Source organism: Patiria miniata, unplaced genomic scaffold (assembly GCF_015706575.1).
Source record: "Patiria miniata isolate m_02_andy unplaced genomic scaffold, ASM1570657v1 HiC_scaffold_7, whole genome shotgun sequence".
NCBI classification, from domain to species: domain Eukaryota; kingdom Metazoa; phylum Echinodermata; class Asteroidea; order Valvatida; family Asterinidae; genus Patiria; species Patiria miniata.
In genome coordinates this window covers 11,206,772-11,228,259 of record NW_024037074.1, presented here as the reverse complement: position 1 = coordinate 11,228,259, position 21,488 = coordinate 11,206,772, and the positions used below count along the sequence as shown (strand labels likewise).

General features: G+C 40.7%; 1 protein-coding gene across 3 annotated transcripts; it reads left to right on the top strand.

Annotated features, from left to right (window-relative positions):
- The first annotated feature begins 1,335 nt into the window (after positions 1-1,335).
- Positions 1,336-21,471, top strand: LOC119745552 (HIV Tat-specific factor 1 homolog). 3 transcript variants are annotated; one of them, XM_038221944.1, is made up of 7 exons: positions 1,336-1,441; positions 2,332-2,527; positions 3,572-3,851; positions 4,875-5,077; positions 5,863-6,026; positions 6,707-6,803; positions 21,337-21,471. In XM_038221944.1, exons 2-7 carry the CDS (start codon positions 2,381-2,383, stop codon positions 21,454-21,456), a joined length of 1,011 nt encoding a protein of 336 aa, XP_038077872.1. In that variant the 5' UTR covers positions 1,336-1,441; positions 2,332-2,380; the 3' UTR covers positions 21,457-21,471. The 3 variants fall into 3 exon arrangements, with proteins under 3 accessions (XP_038077872.1, XP_038077873.1, XP_038077874.1); XM_038221945.1 differs by having other exon boundaries at positions 1,345-1,441; positions 2,335-2,527; XM_038221946.1 differs by having other exon boundaries at positions 1,354-1,441; positions 2,338-2,527.
- Positions 21,472-21,488: the final 17 nt, after the last annotated feature.

Here is a 21,488-nt window from a genome sequence, read left to right as displayed (position 1 = left end):
TCACTTCAATATATTTCATTTGTATAAGATTTTGCTTCGAAATGGACAATTTTTTTTCTCACTTATTTGCGATAAATACAAGATGTAAATGCACACAATTCTTGAAGTGTGATTTTTACCAAATCTGTGATCATGCAATGAAAAAACAATTGATAGGCGCATTGCATAAGAAAATACTGTAGAACATGTTGCACTTGCAGTCAAAAGTTTTTCGAATTTAACACTTTCATATTTTAGACACATTTTTTTTCCTCAGTTTATTTGATGCATGTGATGGATTGTTTATACTGAAGCAAATGTCAAATCATACACATGATGATGTGCGCATGCATTGTTGGAATATATCTACAGAACAATATTACTGCAAGTAAAAACATTCATTGTTTGTAGGTGTTTGTTTAGTTTCATCCCAACTCAAAAAGTCTTTTGGAATTAATAATGATAGAACATACGTAAGCTTTTGCCCCATGATAAACCAGTACCAATTTCCTTAGCTCTCGGAAAATTCCTGACATTGTCCTGGCAATGTTAGAAGTTACAATCTTAACAGATTAAGGCTCGGTGTGATTTTTGTAATGTGGTTTGTCAAAAAAAAATGAAGGAAAATGGTGTCATAGGTCATGACCTTGTGACGAAACTTTCACATTTTACTGTCCTGTTGCATCGAAAAGCTTATCGTGAAATTGTTTTTGCACTTTTTGCACTCCATATCTCGTAAATAAAAAAAATCCCGGATGCCCGTACCTCCTCCTTGCCTGTTGGGTTGATGCAAGGCAAAACAGAGGGAGGAAGATGCGGATCCATCTTGCAGATGACGCCACCTGTTTCAGATGATAAAGGAGAGGAGAGACACGGAGGCAGGTGTCTTTTCCTGAAAGGGGAGGGGTGCATGGAGCAAGAAATCGGTGCATCACTCCAAATCAAAAAGGTTAAACACCGAGTCGTTTTTGGACCGTTGGATGAGAATGAGGATGGGGTGGGCGTGGTCAACTTGCAATTAAATGCGCTTGAATTTTAAAAACTTTGCAAAAAAGGAAGTCTTTAATGTCTAATTCTTCAAAATGCCATACCCCGTTAAACATCGTGGAAGAATTATTCCTCCATGTATAAACTTCTTTTCATCGGCTTTAAAAAGGGGAGGGATGGTGGCTTTAAAACAATACACAATGTTCACAACGGCTTCATGGTAGGGATCAAGTGATATGTGTGAAACGTTTTCAATCTTTTTTAAGATTATGATAGATTTTGTTGCTTTTTGTGATTTAGGATTATTCATTTTAATTGCTGCTGAAATTTAGGATCCGACTTTGAGGGCGCACTTCATTATTTTTGTGGTCAGTCTGGTGCACAAGTTGAAATGGTATGCTTGTACACTGCAGGGGCTGAGACTGAGACAAGATCAATGCTGTGGTACAGTGGTATGATACAATTTTGAAAAGCGGTAAATATTAATAATTTCACGTTTTATCTCCCTTTTGTTGATTATGTTATGCAATTTAGAATCCAGATTATGGTTGTAGTGTATCGGTCAAAATGTGTGTTTAGTTTTCACATAACATGTTTTAACAAGATATCTTGTGCATTTGTATTTGTGAACTGAGTCTGCAGAGTGCAGTGTTGTTCAGTGTACAGGTGTATGTTGACTTTGTTGTGCTATTTTGACAATGTTTTGACAAACATTGAATGAACCAGCATGCATCTTTCAAGAAGGTAGTATCCTGGTGCAAGTTTTTGTACATTATATAACCGTCTATGATATTTTTTTAGTTACTAAAAAATACCAGTAGTAGTAGTAGTAAATCATCATGTAGGCCTATAGCTATACGTTTGGTCTTAAAAGTTAAACTCGGGAGTAAAAATTTAAGTCAAAACATACGTGCAAAACTTGGATGGTGGGCAGAATTCCCTGTGATGGTCAGTCATTGCAACTATTTTGCACTGAGAAACATTTTTGTTTTTGTTATAAAATACTTTTCACGACTCCACACAGTAACGGATTCAGGGGGTGTGAAGGGGTGCCCCCCCCCCCCCCTGACAGTGGCCGAAATGTTCTCAAATAAGGCAATTGTTCACTTGAGAAGACCCTTGTGCCCTCCTGCAACCCCCCCCCCCCCCCCCCCCCCCTCCTCAACAGTAACCTCGCTGGATCTGTAATTGCCACATTTACTTTGTACAGAACCACACAAGTGGTGGCAGGATATACTACATTCTTTCCTATACGATTTTTTGTTTGTTTGTAAGATTGACTCGTCCTTGTTAAATTGAGAACAAAGGTCATGAAGTTTGCCATTATCACAGCTGTGATGCTTTTGTTGTACCCTTCCATATAAGAAGCAGATCGACGGTATAAAACATCCCTAACAAGGTCAGAGAGCTAAGGATGGCCGAAGACGCGGAAGAGTTTGAGAGACAGCTCCAGCTAGAAAAAGAAGAGCAGTACAAACAGGACCAGGGATACACCTACACTGACCCCAACGATGGCACCGTCTATGAATGGGACACAGAGAAACAGGCTTGGTTCCCAAAGGTAAGAAAACAACCCAAAAACAAAGCTTGCCCAGACAAACTGGACCGGATAGTCTCAGTTTTAGAGTTTATATGTGTACAGTGAGTCAGTAAGTTTATGCATTCAATAGGGGACGTTGAACAATAGAGGACAATAGGGTCCACAGTCCCAAAGGTCCACAATCTCTGATCGTGTACAAAGCATATGGGAGGTCTTCCTAAAAAGTTAGAGTATGAAAGAGGGACAATAGGGGGTCCTTGATTGAAGTGTTTACACACTTGGTAAGTCAATAAATCTCCCTAGGCCTTTTTGCTAGGATGTAGCCTCAATCCTGCAAAATCCTCTGTTACATTTGTTGAATATGGTCCGTGGAGGGGTGACCACTGCCTGAATCCTGCAAAATCCTGCGGCAGTGACTGTCAATATGTTGAGGCTTGGCCAGTGACATCCTGGGGCAGTACGGAGGATTTCAAGCATAATCCAGGCCTATATTTATGCATGGCTGAGTAAAAACAACGCAAGGTCTGGCCCAAGACCTTGACAAAGTGCATCCTACGAAATCAGTGACGCACTTTTGCCATGTAGCCTCAATCCTCCAAATTTGTCCACTTTGGCGAAGAGGATTTTGACAAATTCAGGGCGGTAAGGGTTAAAGAGTGACTCAGTCTGAGGACATTGGACTTGCCCTTCGAGTCCAGCGAAAATCTTGCAGATTGGCAGAAGGCAAAATGAATATTGGACTTCAGTCATTTACTGACCATTCACCATATTTGTCCAAATGACAGCGATTGTCTCCTGTACAAGTTTGTACCGCAAGTGCCTACAAAGTTACGGAACAATGTATGTGTGAAAGCTCAACATTTATTTTGCTTTTTGAAAGCTATGCATGGGTAATTCCTACATTATGGAAGGAAGTGTAATGTCCGTGACGGAGCCACTTAGTCACGATATCTAATTAATGATTCAGAGAAATGATCCAAAACTCCTAGTCTATAATCTCTTTGACCATTACAGTGAAGAATTGATGTAATTTGCTGTTTCTTATTCCTGTTTTGATATCCCCAGGTTGATGAAGATTTTCTTGCCGCCTACCAAGCCAACTATGGCGTCAACACAGACGAGGAGAGTGTGAAAACCTACTACGAGCAGTATGCGGCCCAGCTGGCAGCGGAACAGCCAAAGCTAGAGAACTCTGACAGTGAAGAAGATGATGATGAAGAAGACGATGATGATGAGGAGGATGAAAATCCGGAGGGGGCAAAGAAGGCGGAAGAGCAAGAACAAAAGAAGGAGGCAGGGGAGGGACAAAAAGCCAAGGGAGCCCAGAAGAGGAAAGCAGACGAAGGTAGACTTGTAAACGCAATTCTCTTGGAATAATTTACAGGAAACTTTACTAAATCCTCCAAACGATTAGCTGGAAACAAATTGCATATTCTTTGTATTCCTATTAACCCTCCTCTTGTTTGATCAGTCACAGACAGTCAAAAATTCAATTCTGTTCCCCTTCCAAGCCTTGTACATAGGCTAGTCACCAACAGTCAGATCACTTTCTTGTAGGCACTGTAACAGTCAAATTCCATCAACAGACGAAAGCAGGTGACTGGTAGGCACATCTGCATATTTCTTGTAGGAACTGTGACAGTCAAATTCCATCAACAGACGAAAGCAGGTGACTGGTAGGCACAGCTGGCTTATCAATCTCCTACAGTCAAAGCATAGCTATATCAAATTGCATAACAGTCACAGCTAGTCAATTCAGTTTCATGATGGCAGAGAGCACTCAACTGTTTAAAACAGTCACTTGATTTATTTTGACTGCTGGACTGGCCTTGTTGAAATCGCTAGCCAGAGAGGAAGGGTTGTTATTATTAAAACAAGGAGCAACAAGCTCCATGTAAAATAAAAGCATCTGCAGTCAATTTCAGTAAACTTCACTTCCAATGACTTACGATTGACTTGCGATGATTTATGATTGACTTGCAATGACTTACGATTGACTTGCAATGACTTACGATTGACTTGCAGTGACTTACGATTGACTTGCGATGACTTATGATTGACTTGCGATGACTTATGATTGACTTGTGATGACTTATGATTGACTTACGATGACTGATGATTGACTTGCAATTACTTATGATTGACTTGCGATGACTTATGATGGACTTGCAATGACTTATGATTGACTTGCGATGACCTATGATTGATTTGTGATGACTTATGACTGACTTGCGATGACGTATGATTGATTTGTGATGACTAATGATTGGGTTAAGATTGACTTAAGATTGACTTACGATGACTTGCGACCGACTCCACCATATTTCATTCCTGAAGCCCCCGCTCACAAAAAAAAAACCTCTTCCAGGTTGGTTTGAGATTGACGACACCAAGAACACCAACGTCTACGTCAGCGGCCTTCCCTTGGACATCACCCCGAAGGAGTTTGAAGAGCTGATGCAGAAATGCGGCGTCATCATGTTTGACGAGGAGAAACAGGAGAACAAGATCAAGCTGTACCTGGACCATCACGGTAACATCAAGGGTGACGGGAGGTGCTGTTACCTGAAGGTGAGAAACACTTGACAGTGTCTTAGTCAAGATTTTTTTCCAACCTTTCCAATTTTCGGAGACGAAATAAGTCAATAAGTAGTATTATTTGGTGAAAGAATACTTAAACATTTGTAAACACCGCAAATAAAAGAAAGTCCACACTCATTGGAGGGGTCATAATTTTTAATTTGATCGTCTTACGATGACGTCATTCATATAGACCATTGGGGAATATTGTTAGCTACATGTTGATACCCCGTTTGCTACCAAATGTTTGTCTGAGATTGACAACGGTTTATGATAAATGATGCAGTTTGAAAACTTGCAAATTCAAGAGTACGAAAGGAGAACTTGCTAGGCGTAACCACACATGCCCGTTCTTGGCCCCTATCGACTGCACAGTGCCCGAACAAAGCGTTGGTTATTCAATCCGCGTGCTCCCATGCATTCTAGCACTGTGCGATCGGTATTCCCTGCCGTTCGTTTCGGGCAGTGTGACATTGTCCCGCAGCAATTTCCACTTTTTAAATTAAGGTTCTCGGAGTGTTGCAAAAAGTTACGAAGAGAAGTATCATACAAATATTGTAGAAATGACTCCTGAGAGTGAGTATTTGTGATGTTTACCTCGATTAATAAATTTGGCAGATATATTTTGTCTTTTTTCCAAAAATAATCCTGTCGTTAAGTGGTTAAGACTCTTGGGAGAAATGTGTGTGTTTTTTTAATACAGTAAAACCTCCACAAGATCAAGTGTGACTTCGTTTTTTGCTTTTTTCTTTTTTTGTCCGCTATATTTTGTATAGAGAGAGTCAGTTGCCTTGGCAATACAGATTATGGACGAGTCAGAATTGCGGGGCAACAAAATCCACATTGAGCTGGCCAAGTTTGAGATGAAAGGTGACTTCAAGCCGCTGCCGAAAAAGAAGAAACCGAAGAAGAAGAAGAAAAAGAAAAACTTCCAGGAAAAGTAAGATTTGTCCTTAGAAATCAAGCATGCGATATTATCAGTTGGCCTGCTGTCAATGCTCAAATTACGGTCATGGCAGGAGCCATCTTGATAAAAAAAAAAAGATGTGGTAGAATTGTCAGTTGGAGGAATCATACTCGGCAATATGAACGTCAGTTTCAGCTCCCGGTTCCCATCCCAGGGGTAACCAGTGATTGTTTGTAAGAAATTCAAAACAATCCATGGACCACTTGTTACGGTGTCCGACTAATGTGAAAAGGTACATTGACTCAAACCTGGAGGGAGCATGGAGCTTGTGTTCTTGGGCAAGACGCTTTACTACAATTGCCTCTAATCACCCAGTTACATAATAAGATAAATGGATACCTGTGAAGGTAGAGATGGTTATTATGGTTGATTTTAGCTGTTTTGGGCCCACATGGCAGCATCGAGCTGTATACTCCCCAGGGAGCTGAGATTGTCTTTGGAATGTTTCATTGGCCCAGTGAGCAGGGGTAATAATGATGAAGCGCCTTGAGCACCAATACTGGTGGATACGTGCGTGTTATAAATACACATTATTATTATAATTGTGAAATGCTTTGAGACATTTGTATAAAATGCGATATGAGTATGAAATCATTATAAAATTGTGATACCCTCTCACAAATTCTGGTTTTTCTTTTTCTTTTTGGCAAAAGGTTGTTAGACTGGAGACCAGAGAAGAAGTTTCACCAGCGCAAGAGAAACGAGCAAGTAGTCATCATCAAGCATCTGTTCCACCCGGAAGAATTTGAGGTAAGTCGGTTCTTTGTTTTTTTTGTTAAAAGATGAGGCAGAAATTAGCGTAAAGACATAAACATTTAGATTTTATGGACAATAAAAATAGTTGTGCGAATTTGGTAAAACCCAATCATATTGTAGTTGATGGCCATTTGAGCATTGTCAGTGCTGAAGACTATTTCAATCTTGACAAATGGGGGCGCTGTTTTGATCATCTGCATGCTTTTCCCGATGACTAAAAGTTAGGCAGAAGTGAGTGGCGCTGAGGGTGCATAGTTAGGCAGAATGCATTGGCAGTAAAACTCTGAAAGCAGTAACTTTAGGCATCAGTGCCTGTAATCCATGAATTGATGTGTACATGTTTATAGTTTAAGTCTGGCTTGTATCTATGAACATTACATGGATCAGATGTTATTTCAGATGTTATTAACCGAGAAATGATGAAATCTCTCTTTTAAAACGGTTTCTACAGAGATCAGAACAAATAAAAGTGTTCAAGCAAATTCATGAAATTCTTGATTGTACTTGTGGTTGAACCAAGAACCAAGTTTTTTTGGGGGGGGGGGGGGCAAGAATGCTCAAGTATTTTTTTTTTCAAAGCGGGAAGGGGATTAAGTATACTATTGTGCGCTATTTCAACATTGAAATATTAAAGCTAAAAGGTATGTGTAGCTGAAAGCGTGCGAGGGAGATATGCAATGTTTTAATTTATTTCCTAACAATTTAAAAAGGGGGTGTCTTCACTCCAATTGTTTGGAGGAGGGGGGCATGGTCCCCGTTGGCCCCCTGGATCCGCCGATGAATGCCACATATACATACTTTGAGTCCCTGTCTAGGTTTTGAATTATCTTAAGTTCACAGAGGTCAAGTTCAGTGCCTTGAGTGTATGTTGTACTTTGTTTTGTAAGATATCAGAGTTTAAACGGGAGGTGTGGATTTGATCGGAGCCCCACTGTTTAGTCATGGACGCGAACACTTAAACGTCATCAGCAGGTTTTCAGGTCTTTCATCAAAATTCTGGAAATACTGCAAAAAATAACTGTCCTTGATACTTGACAAACACTTCAACATAAGCACCAAAGACCAACAAGAAGACCTGACGCTAACACTGCTGAAGTGTGAGGAGCCCCAGAGATGCCTCTGTAATTTTATTTACCCCGACCCTCCGGCTATTTGCCCACCAATTCACCCCCGTTTATTGGAATTCCGGGTCTCCTATAAAAAAAAAATCCAATTTGGGAACTCTCTCACTCCAAATCCACTGAACAGAAAGAAAGAAAGAGAAAAAAAATCTGTCAACTGGAAAGTTTTACCCAAGCAGCTGTTCTCGTTTGGCTAGGGCCACGCATCATTTGTTGAATAATAAGTAAAGTTCAAAGGTCGGATTGAAAATCTGTGGCCGCTCATAAAACCCTCCCTTTCGACCTCCAATATCACCCTGAAGTCATGGAGGTGTTGTGTTTTAATTTTGTCCGGTCTCAACACCTTCTGGGGTTGTTCTTGCATGTCCTCGGCACATCTGTTGCTCGGAAGTATATTGGCCAAGGAATTCCAGATTTAGTCTTCTGAAATGCAAGTATAGAAGAGACTTTTTGCAGAGGAGGAAAATGTGTTTCATCCCCAGTTGCTTTAAACTTTCCACTTTACCAAATCTGTGATATGAAATGCTTAAATATCAAGTTATATGTACATTATTTCAAAAACTTAATTGTGTGTAAATCATATTTAAAAAAAGAGAAAAGACCGTGATAAAATATTTTTCTTTGATAGGTGGCATTTGTAGTGGAAGAAAATTACATTTAATCTTTTGTGTGAGTTACAGCTTCTGATAAAAACAAGAGTAAAACTCACAGTTTTGGGGACTTTATGCTCAGTTCTTTTTAAGGAGGCTTGCCGTATTTTCTTTGTCACATTTGAAAAACAACTGACAGAAGAGACTTCTTTTTTCTCGGCATCAGAGCTCAGTGATTAAAACAGCCTTTACAGTGGCCCCTCCCTATCTCCATTGTCCCTCCCCTCTTCCATGGCCTCTTCCATGGCCCCTCCCCTCCTCCATGGCCCCTCCCCTCTTCTGTGGCCGCACCCCTCTTTTATGGCCCCTCCCCTCTTCCATGGCTGCACCAATCTTCCATGGCCCCTCCCCTCTTCCATGGCCCCTCCCCTCTTCCATGGCCCCCTCCCCTTTTCCATGGCCCCCTCCCCTTTTCCATGGCCCAACCCCTCTTCCATGGCCCCTCCCCTCTTCCATGGCCCAACCCCTCTCCTTTGGTCCCTCCCCTCTTCCATGGCCACTCCTCTCCATGGCCCCTCCCCATTTATCCAAACCGAACCCCCTCTTCCCCACTCCTCAACTTTAACTCCATGTCGTGTGACAATCCAATGCCTTGTGCGTTCTAAACTAAAGCATGTGTACTCAGCCACTTAAAAGTCACTCCATAATAATTATCGCCCATCGAGCGGGACTTGAGAATGCGACAGCTATGCAAGGTATCCTGAACGAGGGAAGAAAAAAACAGAAGATCCTTAAGCCTGATGGTTGTAGGCTCAGGAAACCACGCATATTATGCATCAATCTCCCTAATGCTTGGGTAGCTGAAAGGCCATAGACTTGCTTGTGGTATTTGGAAGTATGGTTGTGTTTTGTGTAGTGGAGGGGTGGTCCAACTTAAAGCTTTTTGGCCAACTTACATGACTTATGCAGTGTACAATGGACCCTGAATTATGTAAAATATTGCTAAATTTTGAGGATGAGGGTTCTTTGGCATATTGATTAGTTTTTGTAGCACATATATTATTAACCCTAACTCCCCAATAATTTTTGCTAGGATGCAACCTCAATCCTGCAAAATCCTCCAACTGCCTGTCCATGTAAAAGTTGCATACAGCCGCAATCCTTCGAAATCCTCCGTTATTTCTTGAACGTGGTCCTTGGAGGGGTGACCACTGCCTCAATCCTGCAAAATCCTTCAGCAGTCGCTGTCAATATCTTGAGGCAGAGCCAGTGACATCCTGGAGCAGTGCGGAGGATTTCAAGTATATTCTAAGCCTAAATTTATGCACGGCTGAGCATAAACAGCACATGGTTCGGCCCAAGGCCTTGACACAGTGCATCCTCCAAAATCAGCCAAACATTTTCGCCTTATAGCCTCAATCCTGCAAAAAAATCCTCCAATTTGCAAAGATGATTTTGGAAGCTTAGGGTAGGTTAGGGTTAATTAAAACTTACAATCTCATACAAATGATGGACTGCTGCAATAGACTTAAAAGCTACAATTTGATGAACTACATATGTTTGGTTAAAAGCTTGATGGGCCTTTAATTTCCGTTAAGCATAAAACTCGCTTAGCAAAATAGTTTTCCAGCCCCAAAATGCCAGGTTCTCAGCCGAGTTTCTGCTCATAAGCTCAAGTCAAGTGTTTCTCACCTTCAGGTAACAGCACCTCCCGTCACCCTTCATGTTACCATGCTTGTCCAGGTACAGCTTGATCTTGTTCTTCTTTGTTGTCATTTCCAGTAAATATGGGTGCATGTAAAACTTAAGTCTCACAAATTTTGAAAAATTCAATATATGCACTTCCTATAATGAAAGCAGTGATATAGTACACATAAATAGCTTAATTACAATCAGATTTATAGAGTGCTTTCAAAGAAGCTTGAATCTTCTGTCCCTCAAACCTCAAATCCAGGAATGTCAGTACTACCGGTATGTAAGCCATCCATTCAGCATTAGCGTGCCTCGATGAAAGCCATGATTCCCCCTCCCTTCCTCCCCCAATCCATCCCTTCCCCATCCATCCATCGGTGGCCTTGCATCAGATAGCTAGAGCTCTCTGGAATGCCCCGTATTCTGTGATGATGATCCTCAATGAGTGGTGGTCCCAGCATGGTTTGTCAATCTAGAACCACGGTCGCGTGGCTGGCGGACGAAGAAAGAAAGCCAAAAAAAAAAAAGTGGAATGTCTTCACTATTCCAAATATTGTGATCGATGGTGGAGATAACTTGCTGTGTTTTTGTCAGCTTGCCTTGTCTGATGTATTGATACTGCTGTCTGGAGTTTAGAGATCTTATTTAGTTTGTCTCTCAGAATTTTAAAATGTAACATTTATTAGGAGCCAAAAACTTTAAGGAAGCAGTTTTATTTATTTTATTTTTTTGATTTTTCTTTGTTTTTTTTGGCTGGACTTGAAGGACCTGGCTTTTGACCTCTGACTGACTGGCTGACTGATTCGCTAACTGACTTTCAAAATGATTGACGGACTGAGTCACTGAATAAAAAGTAATAGCCCAGTCTGCCTTTGCTGTCAAACTATAGGTTCCAATGCAACAAAGCAAGTTTAGCCTGTGAAAGTATAAACTGATTACAAAAATATGAAATACTGGAACTTGATCCACCACTCTGTCAAAAAAAAGGTAAACTGCCCTGGTTTCTGGGGAGAAATGCAGAGACAGGCAGGTCGCCATCACTTGGGAAACATAACCAGACAGAGAGGAATGCAAAGCTTTTTGATGATCGTACAGGTTAAAACAAACTCCTTGACTTCATGTCTTTGCAAATCAGTGTGCTAAGCAGATGTATACCAGTTGATCGGGAACTGGTCACATGTAATACACATCGCATGAGATTTTGGTTGGTAACCTGTTTCTGCTTAGCAATATATTTTCTGTGCTAAGCAATTTTTCTGTGTGTGAATGACTTGGCTAAGGCTTGCAATTGCACATATGCGTATGTACGCCAAGTAAGCCGTAGCCAATATATTTTCTGTGCTAAGCAAATTTTCTGTGTGAATTACTTGGCTAAGGCTTGCAATTGCACATGCGTATGTAGCCAAGTAAGCCGTAGCCAATATATTTTCCTGTGCTAAGCAAATTTTCTGTGTGTGAATGACTTGACTAAGGCTTGCAATTGCACATATGCGTATGTACGCCAAGTAAGCCGTAGCCAATATATTTTCCTGTGCTAAGCAAATTTTCTGTGTGTGAATTACTTGGCTAAGGCTTGCAATTGCACATGCGTATGTACGCCAAGTAAGCTGTTGGCAATATATTTTCCTGTGCTAAGCAAATTTTCTGTGTGTGAATTACTTGGCTAAGGCTTGCAATTGCACATGCGTATGTACGCCAAGTAAGCCGTAGCCAATATATTTTCCTGTGCTAAGCAAATTTTCTGTGTGTGAATTACTTGACTAAGGCTTGCAATTGCACATGCGTGTGTACGCCAAGTGAGCCGTAGCCAATATATTTCCTGTGCTAAGCAAATTTTCTGTGTGTGAATTGCTTGGCTAAGGCTTGCAATTATACATACGTGTTTACGCCAAGTAAGCCGTAGCCAATATATTTTCCTGTGCTAAGCAAATTTTCTGTGTGTGAATTATTTGGCTAAGGCTTGCAATTGCACATACGTATGTACGCCAAGTAAGCCGTAGCCAATATATTTTCCTGTGCTAAGCAAATTTTCTGTGTGTGAATTACTTGGCTAAGGCTTGCAATTGCACATGCGTGTGTACGCCAAGTAAGCCGTAGCCAATATATTTTCCTGTGCTAAGCAAATTTTCTGTGTGTGAATTACTTGGCTAAGGCTTGCAATTGCACATGCGTATGTACGCCAAGTAAGCCGTAGACAATATATTTTCCTGTGCTAAGCAAATATTCTGTGTGTGAATTACTTGGCTAAGGCTTGCAATTGCACATGCGTATGTACGCCAAGTAAGCCGTAGCTAATATAATTTTCTGTGCTAAGCAAATTTTCTGTGTGTGAATTACTTGGCTAAGGCTTGCAATTGCACATGCGTATGTACGCCAAGTAAGCCGTAGCCAATATATTTTCCTGTACTAAGCAAATTTTCTGTGTGTGAATTACTTGGCTAAGGCTTGCTATTGCACATGCGTATGTACGCCAAGTAAGCCGTAGCCAATATATTTTCCTGTGCTAAGCAAATTTTCTGTGTGTAAATTACTTGGCTAAGGCTTGCCATTGCACATGCGTGTGTACGCCAAGTAAGCCGTAGCTAATATATTTTCCTGTGCTAAGCAAATTTTCTGTGTGTGAATGACTTGGCTAAGGCTTTCAATTGCACATGCGTATGTACGCCAAGTAAGTCGTAGCCGTATCCATCATTATGTAGGAATACATCTGGATGAGAGGTGATGGGCAAAGCACATAAGTACACAGGTATTAAAGTAAAGGACATCCCCAACCCTCCCCCTTGCCCCAAGGTACTGTCTCCCCCCCCCCCCCTACCTCCAGTGAAAAGGTGGCAGAGGCGTGATCACAAAATGACCAGCCTGTATTACAAGAGCCACAGTGTGTCAATAATGAATCCTGTGATCAGTCAAACCGGCTTTTAACAAGACACATAACCCGTGGCTATTTACACATCCAGGTCACTTATGATGGGCCGATAATGAAGTGCTTGGGAAAGAGCCCAGGTGAAACCATCTGGGTCGCTCAAAATTTTCTGACGGAGCGAAATTCTGGAATTTGCAAATTATGCAAAACTTTGAGGGTTTCTTTTCTTTGAGTTTGGAGTTGTCTTTTTAAGTTTTGAGTTGTCTTTTTTTTAGTTTCGAGTTGTTGGTTTTTGAGTTTTGAGTTGTCTTTTTTGAAATTCTTTCAGGATTTCTTTTCTTCGAGTTTTGAGTTGTCTTTTTTTTTAGTTTCGAGTTGACTTTTCAAGTTTCAAGTTGACTTTTCAAGTTTCGAGTTGACTTTTTGAAAGATCAAGTTTCGAGTTGACTTCAAGAGTTTCAAGTGGACTTTTGAGCTAACCAAAAAAACTAATCTCATTTTTTTTTAGTTTCCGAGTTGGCTTTTCGAGGTTTGAGTTATAGTCTTTTGAGTTTCGAGTTGAGTTGTCGAGTTTTGAGTTTCGAGTTCAAGTTTCGAGTTGACTTTTTGAGTTTCAAGTTGACTTTTCGAGTTTCAAGTTGACCGAAAAACCTAATCTCATGTTGGCCAAAGCGGGATTCGAACCCGGCAGATGGTAACAACCTGACTCTGGTGCATAACAAGGTCGTGTTGATTGGAGGGAAGGGGGAGGGGGGTATACCCCCCCCCCCTGTTTTGACAACCCTTACATAGGTGCCCTGGTTTTCTCACCCTGTGTTTATCAACTTCTATGTTCCCAACTGTATTCAAGGTGTCCTAATTCCCACACACAAAAATACTCTTGCTACATGAGAATGCAAACATAACACCTTCGCACTGCAAACAGTGACAATCAAAGAGCTAGGGAGGGGATGTTGGTTTTTAGGCAACAAGCCCTCTGTGTGATTTAGACCCCTGGTGCTAAACTTAGCTGTGAACAGTTACAATCAGAGACACTGTTATGACTTAGGCTTAATTTGACTACAAGAAAGACCCCCCATGTTGTGACTTGGCTGGGTCCAGGGGTTGATGGGCAGTCGATGTGACAGCTCGGAAGAGCTCCCCGAGCGAGCGGGAAACATCCTTGCGTTTACTGGTTCACATGCGTTCACTGGTTCACGTGCGATCACTGGTTAACAGCGCAAAGTAAGCATGTGTACTTTGTGTACAAACCCATCTTATGGGGGCAATGAATTCCTCCTACAGGCTGGTTTATAGTTCTTTTGAATGCAAATGTACAAATGTCTATGAATTTGACATGACAAAAATTCGCTGCGAAATTCGCCAAAGTTGAAATGTGATCAATTTTACGAATTTGCTCTCCAAAACTCGATGTGATGTCATAAAAATTTCGTTCATGTTCGCACCCACGATGAGTATGAAGTGGGCTTAACTCTCTCTCTTTTAACCATTGAGGGGGTACTTTTGCACCAAGTCTAGTCCATCATATGGTAGACGGGAGCAGTTGACTAGACAATATTTTTTCAGTGCTCTTTGACATGAATCAATATACAATCCATAGATTTGAAAATTTAAAGGTGCTTCATTAAGATCAACGCGAATTTGATTGCCTGTGTGGTGAGAAATTATAGTCGAAGATTTCACCTCGCATAATTACAAACACTGCTTTATAATTATCGGCTGCCACATGTACGTCTGTCCGAATGAAAATCAGCGCCCTGATAGCGACAGTAGCAATGTTGATGACATACATGTAACCATGAGGAGCAACTGGGATCATGATGAAGTGCTTTTTATCAAACGTGTAATTCAGGGCTCACATTTCAAACTCATTAGCTGTCAATCTGTTCCTACACAGGTCAAATTTCTTGATATTTGAGCTGGCTTGAAAAAAAAAATCACTGAAAATGGAGGCATCGCAGAGTGTTATCAGACTGTTTTTGGTGTCGAATAGCGCTTTCGACCAAAGGCCCAGTGCTTCATAGTTATTACCCTGTTCATCAGGCCACACGACCACTTTTCTGCAGCTGAAATCAGCACAATCTGGGCTCTACCCTCACAGGTACCCATTTTGGTGGAGAGAGGCAATCGTAGTAAAGTCTCTTGCCCAGGAACACAAGCACTATGTTCCCGGTCGAGATTCAGACCCAAGTTCCATAGCACACGGGTCGAGCACAATAACCATGGACTGCCGTACTCCTACCGGTACAAATAAGGCTTGATGGTGGTTTGAAGAAACTTTGAACCTACAAAAAGTGTCTCGGCATTCTTGAGCTACTGTTGCTACATTAGTTAGCGTGTTAGTCAAGTGACAGAAGTACAGACCCAAGCCATGCTAATCTCACGCCTGACTAAGCCAGCTATGTTGTCGGTATGCCAATTCACAGCGTGTCCTCAACCAGTGTTTGTAATTACTGGGGGGATAACCAACCCAAATATGCCAGACATTCTAAGATGTGACAATTGCAATCATGTCCCCATTTAATAAATGTGGGGCCTCTGTCTGTGGGATAGGCCAGGCTTGTTGTTTTGTTTACTGTGTACATTAAATCTGACATGTAGGCCTACATAAGACATACATGTACCTTTATACCAGTACATTGTACACCGTAAAAAGTTATGAAGTGTCCATATGATAAGACATTTTGTCTCGGGATGATGTCTAGTAGCTGAACTGTACATGTGCTGTGCATGTACATGTACATGTACAGGTACATACATGTACATTGTACTGTACTTGTGTACGCGGCTACGGTAGGATGTTAACATGGAGGAAGGAAAACAGATTTAAACTTAAAAAACCCAAAAAGAACATAGCTTCAACAAAATTCTGATGAAATCTTTATGGAAAAAATATTCAGGAGCATAAAGTTTGTATATTGATGTATTTTTAGTTTTCACTTGTGTTTGTTTTACTCAATCCGTGGTTCCGACACTGTGACAGAGGGGCCGTATCGTATCATAAGTCCGACACCTTATAGGTCCGATGCCTCATATTTCAGACTTATGAGGCGTCGGACTTATGAGGCATAAATTCAGCCTCATAGGTCCGACGCCTCATAGGTCTGATGCCTCATAAGTCCGACAATGGACAAACGCTGTTTCGGGCCTATGAGGCGTCCGAGCTATGAGGCGTCGGACTTATGCGGCGTTGGACCTATGAGGCGGAATTTATTATCATACGTCCGACGCCTCATAAGGCCGACGCCTCGTAAGTCAAACATCTGAGAAGTCCAAAATTTCGGACTTATGAGCTATGAGGCATCGGACCCCTTGACACAAACACCTCATGATATGCCTAAAACTTGTATTTTACCTTCTACATTACCTAGTGCACCATCGTAAATGAAAAGTACATTCATTGTTTTCGCGTGTTATTAATAATGTGTGTCAGTCATTTTGTGGGTGCCTGCCCCTTTAAGATCGGACAATTGTCCTTGAGTGTCCAAAGGATTTTTATGTGACAAAATAAATTTGGGGGATTTTTATTTTGGGGAGCAAAAACATCAACAGAGATCACTTGGCACTTGCGACATAATGGCCAGGACAGGCCCCCCGCTCCCTGTACAGTAGCAAATAAAGAGCGTCCCAACAATAGGTCTGCAAATAGGAACCCAAAGAAGCACCGAGTAACGTGCAAATTTGCCGGCCCCCTTCTTTGACGAGATTTGTTGAACGTCCTCTCGAAAGTACCCTCTCATGTTTGGAAAAGTTGTTTAGCAGCCAATTAGGTAGATGAATGGAAAGTAACATTTACTTTTTGACTTTTGTTTACTCTTTAGCACCCTACCTGTTCCAGTTATTGATTTTGGAGGGTTATATAAAGAAGTTGTGTCTTCGAAAACGTTGGGATTTGTTTTCGGGTTTTGGGGTTTGGGTTATCAGTTTGAACGTTCCCTGTTCTTGAAAATAGCAGGGGGACTGGAAATTAAATTGCCAGTGCCAAATTAAAAAAAATCGAGTTCATAATTTTTCATCTGTTCTTGAAATCAAATTCAAAACACTGCGAATGCGATAACCAACAACTGTCAAAGTGTGCTGCTAGGCCTGCTGAATCCAACAGAATCCAACGGAATCCAACAGCAAAAGATTTATCATTTCCTACTCGGATAACGATGATTTTCACATGTTCTTCTCATCAGTTTAAATCTGCAGAGTTATAAGTGGCTGTAAAAACTGTCCTGTCCAAGATTTTGACCACACGGCCAACGTTTATCACACTTGTTGTGGGATAACCTTAAAGTTTTGATACCTTCAAACTGGAAAAACAAAACAGAATTTTGAAAATTGTGAGGGGCTTGCATGGCCCAGAAAGGGCTCCCTAAGAGTGCCACTGAAGAACTTCTCTTCCCTTTTTTGTTACAACGATTGACCTTGAACTTGCAACTGCAGCTTACGCTCAGCCTTCCGTGAATAACTGTTTCTTATTTCCGGGGGGTTATTTTTGTCTTGGAAAGTTTGTATTTACAAATGTACTGGTACAAGAAAGACACCAGACAAGCTGTGTGCAGTGTCAAGGGTCTGGGAGCTGATTTTAAAACAAAAGGAGTAGCCCTTTAATATCAGCAGTGGCCAGAGGGCTTAATAACCTGGCCAGGCCAATTTGTCTGGACACTTCAGGTGTCAAACATCTGTTGTCACTGTCCTTGATCACTGAGGACAAATTTATTCTCCTCCCCCCCCCCCCCCCCCCCCCCCCCCATCGAAGGTAGGGGTCATCGTGTGGTTGTGGAAAGTATTCTAGACAGACAATTTCAAATCTTCAATAGTTTTGTGGTTCGCCATATGAGATAACTTCAGCACATTTCATAAAATCTGTCTGCGACTGAGTACATTTCAAATATCATGTTTTTAGAAAAACAATAAGAACTCTGAGACAAGATGTAAATGAAATATGCTCGAAGTTAAAAATCTTGTGATTAAGTGTGTTATTTCTCCATGTTTTTTTTTACCCCCCCAAAAAAAAAATTGCACATGAATGGTTTGATAAAAAATCTCTTTTATTTGAAGCAGATATGTGTAATTCCAAAACTATAGTTTGACCAAAAAATCAAAGAAGAATGTGCATGCAGTACCTCGCTTTCCACTGTCAAGCAAATTTGAAGGAACATGCACAGCAGCAGTGTCCTATCAAGCTTATCAGGATAAATCCCAAGGTTAATCTAGTTACAGTAATCTCTACCTAATCACAGACTTCAATTGCAACAAATTTGCCACTGTGATCACCATAAGAAAACAATTAATCCCAATTATTGACGAGCCGAATGATGCACAAAAGCTTAGACTAGATCAAAAAGTAAAACAAAGAAACAGTTTCTCGTCTCTGCCCGCTTCCTTTTCTCCTGCCTGCCACCCCTTTTTCTTCTAATGTTTTTTTTTATTCACACATTGCAATATATTTTACAAGAATTGTCAATATATTGTCTTGTTATTTGTTCCCAACAAAATTGCTCTACATACATAGAAAGGGTTACAGCTCCTTGGGGCACAATTTTGTATCAGCAAAATAGCCAAAAAAACTGGAAGAATCCATCCCCTGTCTTTTAAAATCTGCCATCTGGGGGGAAGGGGGGGGGGGAGCACCCGTCTCCTTCATTCACAAAAAGCGTGGAGGACAAACTGTTTGTTTTTCTTATACTCAGTCTTTGTGGTGTTTTAATCATTAAACAATTCTTAGATGTGACTTTTCAACTTGATTGCACAGTTTTTTTCATTCTGACAGACGGCAAAAAATACCTGCCAGAATTCTGCTGAGGTTTTTAGAAGCGAGATATAGTCTGTGAGTGAAACACAGGTTGCATGTCTTTTGCGTAAGTATTTTCAAATGAAAGACATTCACAGCTCCCCCCTGAGATGTCTCTAGATTTACATGCTTCCATTTCCCAACCATCTGTACCCACCCCTCTTAAATCTATCCCAACAACCCTCTCCCCAAAAAAATCTGGAAGCAATTCTCGGTTTCCCCAATCCATCCCGTCTGCCACAATCCAAGAAAGAAATCAGAAGACACAAAAAAGAAAAGAAAAAAAAGCGAGAGACCGAGATAAGTATGGAATATGACAGGTCTCTATCGTCACCTCCCGCCCCCAGGGGCAGGGGGAATCAGATCTGTTCAAAATCCTCCCTGGCTTTACACAAAGACGCTCAGTGTTTGATCCCAAGCCTGGCCGTTACTCAAAAAAAAAAAAAATTGCAGAGGATTTGCAGTAATTGACGTGCGATGACAATATTTTTTCCTCTTCTTTTCCCCCCATTTTTTTCTCCGGTAGTTTTCATGGCAGTTGAGACATGACAAGGTGGTGAAAGCCCAGTCTTTCTCTGTTCTGTCTTCTTTTAGTTCAGGGTGCAGAAGTATAAACAGTAATTTCTTTGTATTGTCGGAACGTGCGAATTGCAAATCTGGATATTATACCGGTTCGGTCATTAGTGTTATTTAACTGCCGGGGAATACGATTGTTTGTGTGTTCTAGCGGGCTGCAGATGGCGTTGCGGTAATTGCGGACTTGCAAACAGAAATGTTGAATGTTTGCAACTTTGAGGGGTCGATGATGATACGTGTATATTTATTATTTCAATTTTGTTTTCAGACCTTAAAATGAATATTTAACTCGCATTTCCTGAAGTTACAAATATTTTACCACTCAGCAATTTAGCCCGTGGTATTCAATTGAAAATGCTAACTTACATCAATAAAAGTTTAAAATTGTGGTAAAACTGATGTAAGTCTTAGAAATTTGAATCTCCTCTCGTGCAAGCAGCTTTAATGCTCCCTCAAACTTTCTCCAGATGTTTAAGGAAAACTAAAACCTGCATGTGGAGCAAGTTACATTGTTTGATATATGTTCTCCTTTGTGCAAATGTTCCTTTGTGGCTGCTGTGTAGGGAATAACCTTTAGTTGCATGGTCTTTTAACCTTGTAAGACTGCAGTGATTATCTTTGCCACTTGTGTTGGACTTGAAAGTTTGGTAATTTTGTTACCTAGGAATTTTTCTTTGTGCAAATTGTTAAGCACTGCCGATACTGGTACATCGAATACCAGATTATTCAAAATATTTTGATATCGATTCACCGATAGCAATTGTTTTAAAACATGTCTTTAACTTGTGATAATCGATATATCAAATATTCTCGATATTAGATTTCCAATATATCGATTATTGAAATTCTGTTATTGACTGCTTATTTTCTCGTCTTTTTTTTTTTTCAATGTACATGCAGAACATATTTCAAAATTAAAAAAGGGAAAAAGATGGCGATCATAAATGGTTTGACTAGTCTCTTGACCCCAGAAACATTCAGGGGAAACGTTACAGAGATGATATGACTTTTCAAATTATCCCCAAAAACTTCTCCGATCACTTGACATCCTTCTTGATTGATCACTTGTCCAAGAAGCCTCTTCCAAGACTCACTCTCATCCATTGTTCTTCTTTAAAGACACCCCCCCCCCCCCCAATAATCAAACTCTATCTCTCAAGTTTTATATCAAAAACTCTCCCTATAGCCTCCGAGGTCCCAGAAACTCCTCGTTTGTTAAAACCCTCGGAGTCATTTAGAGTCACCCCCCAGTAAATGTGTCCCTACTGTCGTAATTGGGTGAGATTTATTGAGCAGCTGCCCCGTCCATATATTAGTTATGACAGGCCGATACTTGGGCAGCGGTAATTATTGTTGAAAGATAACCGCTTGTGTTTTCCAGTTCCCAATCTAGGATGTTTTTTTGTTCTTCTTTCCTACTGTCTGTTATGGCAGAGGTTTCCAATTTTAGCAAGGCTGTTTGAATGCTCTGGTCTGGTAGAGTGCTACTAAAGTGGGGATTGCGGGATTGTTTTTTTTTTCTGCCGTAAAATCAGTGTTCTGCATTCAGGGAATATTTGACTTGGTTGAATTAAAGGCCATGCATGATACACATGTACCAAGAAATGGAAAATACTGCCTTTAAAATATTCATAGAAATAAATGAGCTTCTTTTGAAATAAAGTGATACTAAGACAACTGTCTCTTTAAGAGCTCTGCTATGAAACAGAAAGTATTTGCATATATACATTTGTACTTAAAAATGAGGATTGTTATACGACTTCGTAAAATATTTTTGGTTGTGCAGCATTTTAGGGGCTTACCAGTTGTTCCTTGCATATTTCATTAAGAGGTGCAGGGATCAATTAACTGAATAGAATTGTTGAATTTTCATTTTGGTGACTTATGTTTTCTTTGGTTGCAGGAAGATGCTATGATCATCAATGAGATCAAAGATGACTTGCAGTCAGAGTGCTCCAAGTTTGGAGATGTCAAGAAAGTCCTCGTTTTCGATGTAAGTTTTGGAAGATGCTTCACAAAGTAGAGACACCTATGCCCATGAGTTGGGATGTGGAG

What these genes read in the sequence shown, in the direction of transcription:
- LOC119745552 (XM_038221944.1), top strand. Translation starts at nt 2,381, where the DNA reads ATGGCCGAAGACGCGGAAGAGTTTGAGAGACAGCTCCAGCTAGAAAAA. An exon ending in GAAGAGGAAAGCAGACGAAG is followed by an intron (nt 3,852 to 4,874) that starts GTAGACTTGTAA and finishes AACCTCTTCCAG; the next exon opens with GTTGGTTTGAGATTGACGAC. An exon ending in TCCACCCGGAAGAATTTGAG is followed by an intron (nt 6,804 to 21,336) that starts GTAAGTCGGTTC and finishes CTTTGGTTGCAG; the next exon opens with GAAGATGCTATGATCATCAA.